General features: G+C 44.2%; 1 protein-coding gene across 2 annotated transcripts in view; it reads left to right on the top strand.

Annotated features, from left to right (window-relative positions):
• The first annotated feature begins 72 nt into the window (after window positions 1–72).
• Window positions 73–9,471, top strand: part of SLC20A1 (solute carrier family 20 member 1) — a 19,201-nt gene continuing 9,802 nt past the window's right edge. The window contains exons 1-5 of one of the 2 annotated variants that reach the window (XM_003799249.3): window positions 73–257; window positions 660–1,266; window positions 1,423–1,563; window positions 1,756–1,841; window positions 7,583–7,679. In XM_003799249.3, coding sequence (XP_003799297.1) covers window positions 927–1,266; window positions 1,423–1,563; window positions 1,756–1,841; window positions 7,583–7,679 — 664 coding nt within the window. In that variant the 5' untranslated portion in view covers window positions 73–257; window positions 660–926. The remainder of the gene's footprint in view (window positions 258–659; window positions 1,267–1,422; window positions 1,564–1,755; window positions 1,842–7,582; window positions 7,680–9,471) is intronic. The other variant, XM_012811053.2, reaches the window with a different exon arrangement.

Below are 9,471 nucleotides of genomic sequence, written 5' to 3'. Positions count from 1 at the left end.
CGCGGGTCGCGGCGCCGCCTATAAATAGAGGCCGGCGGCGTGTTCCTCCAGAGTGATGGCTGCCGGCGCGCACTGCGTGTTTTCTCTTCTCAGTTGTTGAGGCGCTTGCTTCCCTAGTAGGTCAAGAGCCCCGCACAGCCGTCGCTAGTTCCGCTGCTCTGGCAGTCTGTTCGCCGGCCGCAGGTGCGCGTGTCCGTATCTCCGGCCCGCTGCTGCAGCCTCGGTCTCCTCGTCTCCCGCTCCGCCCTTCTCTTCTGGTGAGTGGCGCCGCCGCCCAGAGGGGCTCGCTCTTCACCCCTGTTCCGGGCACTACGCGGCGGCGCGGGAGGCGGCCGTGCGGACCGGTGCGGGCGGCCCCGCAGGCTCCTGGCTCGTTGCCGGCCGCCTCCCTCCGCCACTCCGCGCGCCTGCCCGCCCGCGGGCCTTTTTTGGCGGTCCCCGCGCGGCGCGCGCGGGAATGGCCCTTTTCCGGTTCGCGCGCCCATAGAGCGCGCGGGCGGACAGCTTGGAGGTCGGGTTGGGGGTTCGCGGGCAGCGGAGGCCCCGGCGCCACGTGCCTCGCTGCGTCGCTGGCCCTAGGAAGGAAGGGTCTGGGGCCGAGAGCGGAGGGCAGAGCTGCGTGCCGCCGCCGCTATTGTCATTTTCTCCCCCTCCCCCAGGATGAACTCTCGTCCTTTCTCCTCTCCGCCATGGAATTCCGCTCCGTGCTTCTAGCCCTCCAGAGCCAAAGAACCCCCAGACAACAGACTCCCATACGCAGTGTATAGCAGTAACTCCCCACCTGGGTTTCTGTGCCGTGGTTTACAGTATTTAATTTTATATAATATATATTATTTATTATAGCATTTTTGATACCTCATATTCTGTTTACACCTCTTGAAAGCCGCTCGGTAATTCGCTTCTTAATTAAAAAACCACTATAGAGAATGGAAACTACCGTAGCAACGCTGAGCACCAGTACTATAGCTGCTACTACCGCTTCTGCTCCGTCGCGCTTATGGATACTCATCTTAGGCTTCATTATTGCATTTGTCTTGGCATTCTCCGTGGGTGCCAATGATGTAGCAAATTCTTTTGGTACAGCTGTGGGTTCAGGTGTAGTGACCCTGAAGCAAGCCTGCATCCTAGCTAGCTTCTTTGAAACAGTGGGCTCGGTCTTACTGGGGGCCAAAGTGAGCGAAACCATCCGGAAGGGCTTGATTGACGTGGAGATGTACAACTCGACCCAGGAACTGCTGATGGCCGGCTCAGTCAGTGCTATGTTTGGTGAGTTCTTATGTATTATCCCGTTAGTAGTGGGTGAGCAAGTTTGTATCGCGGGTCGTCCCATTTTTGTGCTGCACCTTGCCGATTATTGCCATCAGAGCGCACTGCGTACGTAATAGAGTTTTTCATTTACTTAATAAAACTTGGCTGTTTCAGGTTCTGCTGTGTGGCAACTAGTGGCTTCGTTTTTGAAGCTCCCCATTTCTGGGACCCATTGTATTGTTGGCGCAACCATTGGTTTCTCCTTCGTGGCGAAGGGGCAGGAGGGTGTCAAGTGGTCTGAACTGATAAAAATTGGTATGTTTGATTCTGAATGCTGCTTCATTTTTGTTTTTGTCATACGTTACTATGGCATTGTGAATGGGAGTTTATGGTATAAGGTGGAGGGACAAATTTGAGAGTTTTGAAAATAGAACATTAGTATTTAAAGTGTTTTTTGGTTTCTGATTTTCCTTATTTAACATTTTTCCTCAATGTGTTTTATTCCAGTGATGTCCTGGTTCGTGTCTCCACTGCTTTCTGGAATTATGTCTGGAATACTATTCTTACTTGTCCGTGCATTCATCCTCCGTAAGGTAATCCTTCTCCCCTCTATTAGGACCTTTCTTGGGTCCCACTCAAACCCGATGACATTGTAGCAGGTGCGATTGGTGTGTGGGATGTGGCAGTGGAAAGTTGAAGTTCTTAGTTCTGCACATTTGTTGTGTTTTGTGGAGCTCTCAAAGGCAAGTTTTTAGTACATGTACTAAAGAGGGCATTCAGGGAGGAAAAATTGAATATTGCAGTGTGTCAATAAACTGGAAGTGAAAAATAAGGAAATTCATTTAGGTATAGGCAGGTTATTTCTGTAAACTGCTATTTCATTCAGGGCAGTTTGAAGTATATGCTTGGGGTTCAACAAGTCGTTGGCTTTTACCAAGTTGCCAGTTTAAGTGGGTCTCTATAGTGCCGATTAACCTAACCAGTTTATAGGCTGTTAGATGAAGACAATCCCTGTCAAACTGACTACTGTCCAGTTTCTCAGACTAAGTAAAAAGAACCAGTAAAGGTAGTTTTTGGCCCCCCCCTCAAAAGGCAGCTTTTTCCTGTCCATTGGAAAATCCCTTTTGAGCGACCAGATAGCATTTCTCTTTCTAAAGAAGTGGCACTGACTCCAAAGTAAATGCAGACAAGAAGGGATTATGTTGGCATTGGGCTGAGTTACAGTAAGAATAAATGCATTTTTCTCAGGAAACAATGTTGTCCTTTTTCTAAGGTGAATGGCTCTTAAGGGTCCATTGTTAGTTCTTTAAAATGCCCCTAAACTGTAGAAATCTAGTGAAGGGAGATAGGTAGCTTAGGCCCAGGTTGTAAGAATGTATTCAGACTCACATGGGGTTTTAAGCTCCTCTAGGGAGGGATTTTGTCTCTTCTCCATAGAAATTCTATGACTGGGCTAGGCACCTGTGGCTCAAGTGGCTAAGACACCAGCCACATACACCTAAGGTGGCAGATTCGAATCCAGCCTGGGCCTGCCAAAACAACAATGATGCTGCAACCAAAAAATAGCCGGGCATTGTGGTAGGCGCCTGTGGTCCCAGCTACTTAGGTGACTGAGGCTGGAGACTCACTTGAGCCCAGGAGTTGGAGGTTGCTGTGAGCTGTGATACCGTAGCATTCTACCCAGGGGAATAACTTGAGGCTCTGCCTCAAAAAAAAAAAAAAAAGAAATTCTATGACTGGTAAATTATTTCACTGAGAAGTTTTAACACTTTGAAAACTTGACATACATAGCTTGGTATAATTTTTTTTTAGACAGTGTCTCATTTGGTCACCCTTGGTAGAGTACCATGGAGTCATAGCTCACAGCAACCTCAAACTCCTGGGCTTGAGTGATTCTCTTGCCTCAGCCTCCCAAGTAGCTGGGACTACAGGCACCCACCACAACGCCTGGCTATTTTTTGTTGCAGTTTGGCCAGGGCTGAGTTCTAACCCTCCATCCTCAGTGTATGGTGGTGCCCTACTCATTGAGCCACAGGCGCTGCCCTACACTGACTTCTTTATAAATTATTAGGAAATAGATCATTCTGGTTCTGGAGAGGCTTTGTGTATCTTACCTCAAATTAAACTTGTCTTTTTTCTTGGAGAAGGAATGGTGGTGCTCTGATATGTAAAGGGATTTTTCATGTTCCTCCCAACCTCATTTGAGGACTGCATACCAGGTATTTTTACCTTCACCCTGTTGTGTTTTTGTTTTTGAGACAAGATCTTGATCTGTCTCTTGGCTAGATTACAGTGGTATCATCCTAGCTCACTGCAACCTCTGGGACTACAGGTGTGCATCACTATACCTGGCTAATTTTTGTGTTTTTTGTAGAGATGGGGTGGGAGGTTGGAGGGGTTTACTTTTGCTCAGGCTGGTCTCAAACTCCTGAGCTCAAGTAATCTTCCCCCTCAGCCTCCCAGAGTAGTAGGATTACAGGCATGAGCCACCTTGCCCAGCACTGAACTACGTATTTCCTATATGGGTGTGGGAGGGATGGACATAATCAAATGATTGAGAGTGATTACAATAATGTTTAAAATAGGCTCGGCGCCCGTAGCTCAGTGGTTAGGGCGTCAGCCACATACTCTGAGGGTGGTGGGATTGAACCCAGCCCGGTTCAATCTAGCTAAACAACAACTGCAACAAAAAAATAGCCAGGCGTTGTGGCGGGCACCTGTAGTCCCAGCCACTTGGGAGGCTGAGGCAAGAGAATTGCTTAAGCCCAAGAGTTTGAGGTTGCTGTGAGCTGTGACACAACAGCGCTTTACTGAGGGCAGCATAGAGAGATTCTGTCTTAAAAAAAGAAATGTTTAAAACAATATTGATCAGTCTGGGCGTGGTGGCTCATGCCTGTAATCCCAGCACTCTGGGAGGCCAAAGCAGGGGTAATGCCTGAGCTGGAGGGAGACCCCATCTTTAAAAATAGTCAGGCGCTGTGGTGGATGCCTTTAGTCCCAGCTAGAGACTGAGGCAAGAGAATCGCTTGAGCCCAGGAGTCTGAGGTTGCTGTGAGCTACGCCTTGGCTCTTTACCAGGGGCGACAAAGTGAGACTCTGTCTCAAAAAAAAAAAAGTACTGATCATCCTGCGTTTTATGCAGATCATACACACACTTGCATGCCAATTCTTGGTAACAAATGGGGAGATTTTAGGTGATGAGTTTAAATGTTTCTGGTTACTGTTAGGCTTTTTTTTTTTTTTTTTTTTGAGACAAGAGTCTCACTATGTCCCCTAGGTAGAGTACCCCGGCTTCATATCTCACAGCAACCTTAAACTCTTAGGCTTAAGTGGTTCTCTTGCCTTAGCTTCCCACGAAGCTGGGACTACAAGCACTTGCCACAATGCCTGGCTATTTTTTGGTTGTAGTTGTCATTGTTGTTTAGCAGGCCCAGGCTGGGTTCAGACCCACCAGACTCAATGTACATGGCTGGAGCCCTAACCACTGACCTATGGACGCCAAGCCAGGCTTTTAAGTTTCAAGGAAGCATACTGCTAAAGTATGAATATTTCACCATTGAGATTTATTCCAACTCTTAAAATTCAATCTTAAAAATTAAGATTAGAGTGGCATTTTAAAAATGTAAAAAAAATTGCATTTAAAAATTTTTCTCTTTTCTGAATGTTTGTTTCAACGATGTTAATAATAATAGGAGAAGGAGATGAGGTGCTTCTGTTAAGGATGATGTCTTTACACAGAAGGAATGGGCCTCAATTCTACTGATGAGTATCTTTGAATTCCAGTATAAAACCCCAGAGACTTTAGTATCCTCTCATTTGTTAGGGATAGTGTTAAATATATCTAGAGTGTCTTTCTTTTCTTTAGACCAGGCGTCCTCAAATTACGGCCCGCAGGCCACATGTAGCCTGCCTAGGACATTTATCTGGCCCACCGGGTGTTTTTGCCGCTGCTGCCTATCCTGCTTAGCAACTGACTCGTCCTGGGGCCCGCAGTCCGGCCCTCCAGTGGTCTGAGAGACAGTGAACTGGCCCCCTGTTTAAAAAGTTTGAGGATCCCTACTTCAGACAAAAACTTACAGGAACATCTGAATGTAAAAATAGATTATTCTGGTGAAAGTGAGGATCTGAAGACCCCCTTTCCATCCCAGACCCCCTTTCCATCCTATATAACTAGAGGATGAGGTATTCACATTATTTTCAGGTAAAGTCTAAGTGTGTGAGGTGGATTAAACAGTGATAAAAGCTGTTTCATGAAAATCATTAGTGCTAGATCCTTCCTGCGAGAGACAGGAAAGAACTAGAGAGGGAGTTAAAGGGAGAGACCTTTTTTGTCTTATATTTTTCCTAGATCCTTAGGAACTTTGACGTAACCACGAGCCTGTATTTCATAATTAACTCTTAGTAGTGTTCATTCTCCTACCTCATCCCAGCTACTTTGAATACTCAGATTTGGTTACAGCAGGGAACTCTTTGTTGGGCTGCACAGGAAAATAAGTACATAGGTTGCTACTTCTTAACTCTGACCAGTCAATACAGCTAAACCTAGAGATGGCACATTGCCAAGTAGTCTTTGAAAATCTGTTAGGGTTTTACTCTTTGAAGGTATTGGGGTTTTGAGGGGAGAATTTGCTTAAGGCTGTGGATAATCTTTAAAAGAAAAATGTACATTTCAGGCTCATAACCTTGTTGACTGCTCTCTAGGTGTGACCTCTGCGTTACTCAGGGATGTTTAACTTTTGCTAGTTTCTGTAGAGTGGTGTTATTGTTTTGGCAACTTCACCTCCTGTTAAGCATTTTTGTAAACAGTATATGAGAGTTAAAATTTAGAATGGCTTTCAGAGAGGGCTCATCTCTGCTGATTTGGACTGGCACCTTTACTCCACACAGGTCTGTGAGCTTGGTCTTATTTCATGATTTTAAGCCACTATCTCTCTTCCCAAAGTGAATATTCTTGTCAGAAGCTTTAGGATCACTTGGGTCTTTCCTTCCGCAGGATATTCCATTGGAATTGTGATCAAGTAGACATTAACCCTATAGGCCAAGCTCTTTAAAGTTTAGTCTTCCCATATATATTTATTCAGATCTTTGCTACCCTTTTTTAAGTGTTTAACTTGGGTGTTTTTGTATGTAATAAATATTCATTTGTTGTCATGGAATCTTTTCACTTTTAGTCATACTGGCTTTCTTGAGGTTTCTTAAATATTTCGAGTTTTTGCCTCAGGGCACTTGCTGATACCCATGTCTGGAATATTCATCCCTCAGATAGACAGGGGGCTTGCTTTTTCTCTTCCCCTAGTTAATGCACATGGCTCATTTGCTTAATGTAGTCATGTCATGTTCACTCTTAACACCCCTCCAATTAAAACGGGTTCCTCTTTCCATCATTGTCCTCTTATATGTCTGATTTTCTTCACAGTATTTGTCAGTATTTTATATTATTCCATACTACATTGTGAGTGTCAGTTCTCTGAGAGTAGGAACTTGTCTCATTTCCTTGAATGTTTCATTGTTGAGATTTGTGATTGATTTAGCCTGTTGTGTAAGTGGATGACTTTTTGTGCTATTGATTTTTATTTTTGCACTTTGGTGAAGCATTAATTATGGCATATGTATTTTTAAGATGTTTAGATAAGATGGTTGTTGCAGGTCTGTTCTACAGTGTGTTTTATTTCTAATCTTTGAAGGTACGAAGTCAGATATACAGTGTTCTAAGAGTTCATGCGCTGTTTCTTTTTCTTTCTTTTTTTTTGAGACAGTCTCACTATGTTGCCTGCAGTAGGGTGCTGTTGCATCATGGCTCATGGCAACCTCAAACTCTTGGGCTCAAGTGATTCTCTTGCCTCAGCCTCCCAAGTAGTTGGGATTACAGGTGCCCGACACAATGCCTGGCTATTTTTTTTTTTTTTTTTGGTTGTTGCAGTTGTCGTTGTTGTTTAGCAGGCTGGGGCTGGGTTTGAACCTGCCAGCCCTGGGGTATGTGGCCAGCGCCTTACCCACTGAGCTATTGGCACCGAGCCTCATGCCCTATTTCTTACATGTGGGCTTTAGTTACTTGAGAACATGGGTATAGAAGGTGATTATTGAGGATGTTATTAGTCAACAATATGGTAGCCTAGTTACAAATAGCAACAAATAAATAACCTTTGGGTAGAAGGTGGAATGAGTCTTTGCAGGGAGACTTTTAGGCACAAATGCAGGGAAAGCCCTCTTTGCCTTAGGAGCTACTGTGGAGGAATAGTTATTGGTACTGTAATTCTAAAACTGGCCCTATCACAAGGTTCTGTGGAAATAGTTAACAGCTTTTAAGATAACTTCTTCTAATGATGTTTTACAGGCAGATCCAGTTCCTAATGGTTTGCGAGCTTTGCCAGTTTTCTATGCTTGCACAATTGGAATAAACCTCTTTTCCATCATGTATACTGGAGCACCGTGTAAGTACATACTAAAATATTTAAAATGTGAATTTAAAGTTGTTTCCAAAACTTGCATTAAATGCCCAATTTACCCTTTTTGCTTTACAGGGCTGAAATCTCCTAGAAGGTGGCTGGCCTGCGCCCATTTCAGAAGGCTGCAGGCTAGTGTATGCCGAGTTAACCTAGATAGTTTTTCAACCAAAGAGACCTGCTCAGATTCTAAATCACTACAGACCTTTCCTCTTTAGTCTTCACAGGATCCATCGATAATAAGATCTTCTCCCTCCTTTTCTCCTATCTATGCCAAAAATGCTGGAATTGATACCTCAACTACTGAAGAGTCATTAGTTATATCTGGGCTTCAATAATCAGTGGTTGAGGACTGGTTTGCTGGATATTCTCATTTTTCTGTCCCAAATGGAGCTCCTTTTATTTCTAAGTACTAAATTTACTCCCTTGAATCTGCTATTGAATGAGAAGAGTTGAGATGTTTAACATTTGCTCTAAGTGCACTTGGAATTAGAATTCATGCAGCTAAGAGGAAAAATAATCTATGAGCATGTAAATATTTGGATGATTGGGAGTATGGCAAAGCATGGATTAAATTATGGTGCTGTGTGTTCATTTTAGCAACTTTTAGCAACAAAAGATTGATAATAGGCAGGACATACAGTTTTGGTATCTACGAAAGCTCATTTAGCTTGATAGTCTGTGACTACAAATACATAGTCAGTGGGTTTTACTCTTTTGACTAAACTAATGTAGGGCATTGTGCATACGTAGATAGAGAGAAAGGTTAACTGTCATGAAGCCACTTACCCTTATGTGCTATGCATTCATATTTTTAAATTCTCTTTTTAGTTATTCTAAATTCTCATTTTGCCCCCCATTACTCCATTTCGGACTGATGGGTTATGACTTTCTTCTTAAACCTCACTGAAATAATAAGCTGCTGGCCAAAAATGGCAGTAGCTAAGTATTTTTATTTTTCTTTCTTTTTTATTTATTTATTTATTTATTGTGATGGAGCCTCAAGCTGTCCCCCTGGGTAGAGTGCTGTGGCATCACAGCTCAAAGCAACCTCCAAATCCTGGGCTCAAGCGATTCTCCTGCCTCCGCCTCCTGAGTAGCTGGGACCACAGGCGCCCGCCACAACGCCTGGCTATTTTTTGGTTGCAGCTGTCGTTGTTTGGCCAGCCTGGGCTGGAATCGAACCCGCCACCTTAGGTGTATGTGGCTGGCACCTTAGCCAATTGAGCCATAGGCACTGAGCCCAGCTAAGTGTTTTTAATCTTGCCTTTGTTCTTGGGATAATGAAGGAAAGAAACAGTTTATGAGAATATTGTTCTTAACTGGGGGTTACTGAATTTTCCTGTTCAGGTGAAGAGAAGTTTGTGTGTCAAATTGTCATTATGTTGGCTTGCCACAGACATGGTTTACGCCTGTGATTCTAGCACTCTGGGAGGCGGAAGAGGTTAGACTTTTTAAGCTTAGGAGTTAGCTTTAAGACTACCCTGAGTAAGACCAAGACCCCATATCTAATAAAAATAGAAAAACTAGCCAGACGTAGTGGTAGGTGCCTGTAGTCCCAGCTACTTGAGAGGCTGTGAGGCAAGAGGATCGCCTGAGCCCGAGTGTTTGAGGTTCCTATGAGCTGTGATGCCATGGCACTTTACCAAGGGTGACAAAATAAGACTCTTTTCAAAAATATTTCATTCTGTTGTACATTGAATTCTTTTTTTTTTTTGAGACAGAGCCTCAAGCTGTCCCCCTGGGTAGAGTGCTGTGGCATTACAGCTCACAGCAACCT

Source organism: Otolemur garnettii, unplaced genomic scaffold (genome assembly GCF_000181295.1).
Source record: "Otolemur garnettii isolate 467f Iridium unplaced genomic scaffold, OtoGar3 scaffold00148, whole genome shotgun sequence".
Taxonomy (NCBI): domain Eukaryota; kingdom Metazoa; phylum Chordata; class Mammalia; order Primates; family Galagidae; genus Otolemur; species Otolemur garnettii.
This window is presented reverse-complemented; position numbering and strand designations above follow the sequence as displayed.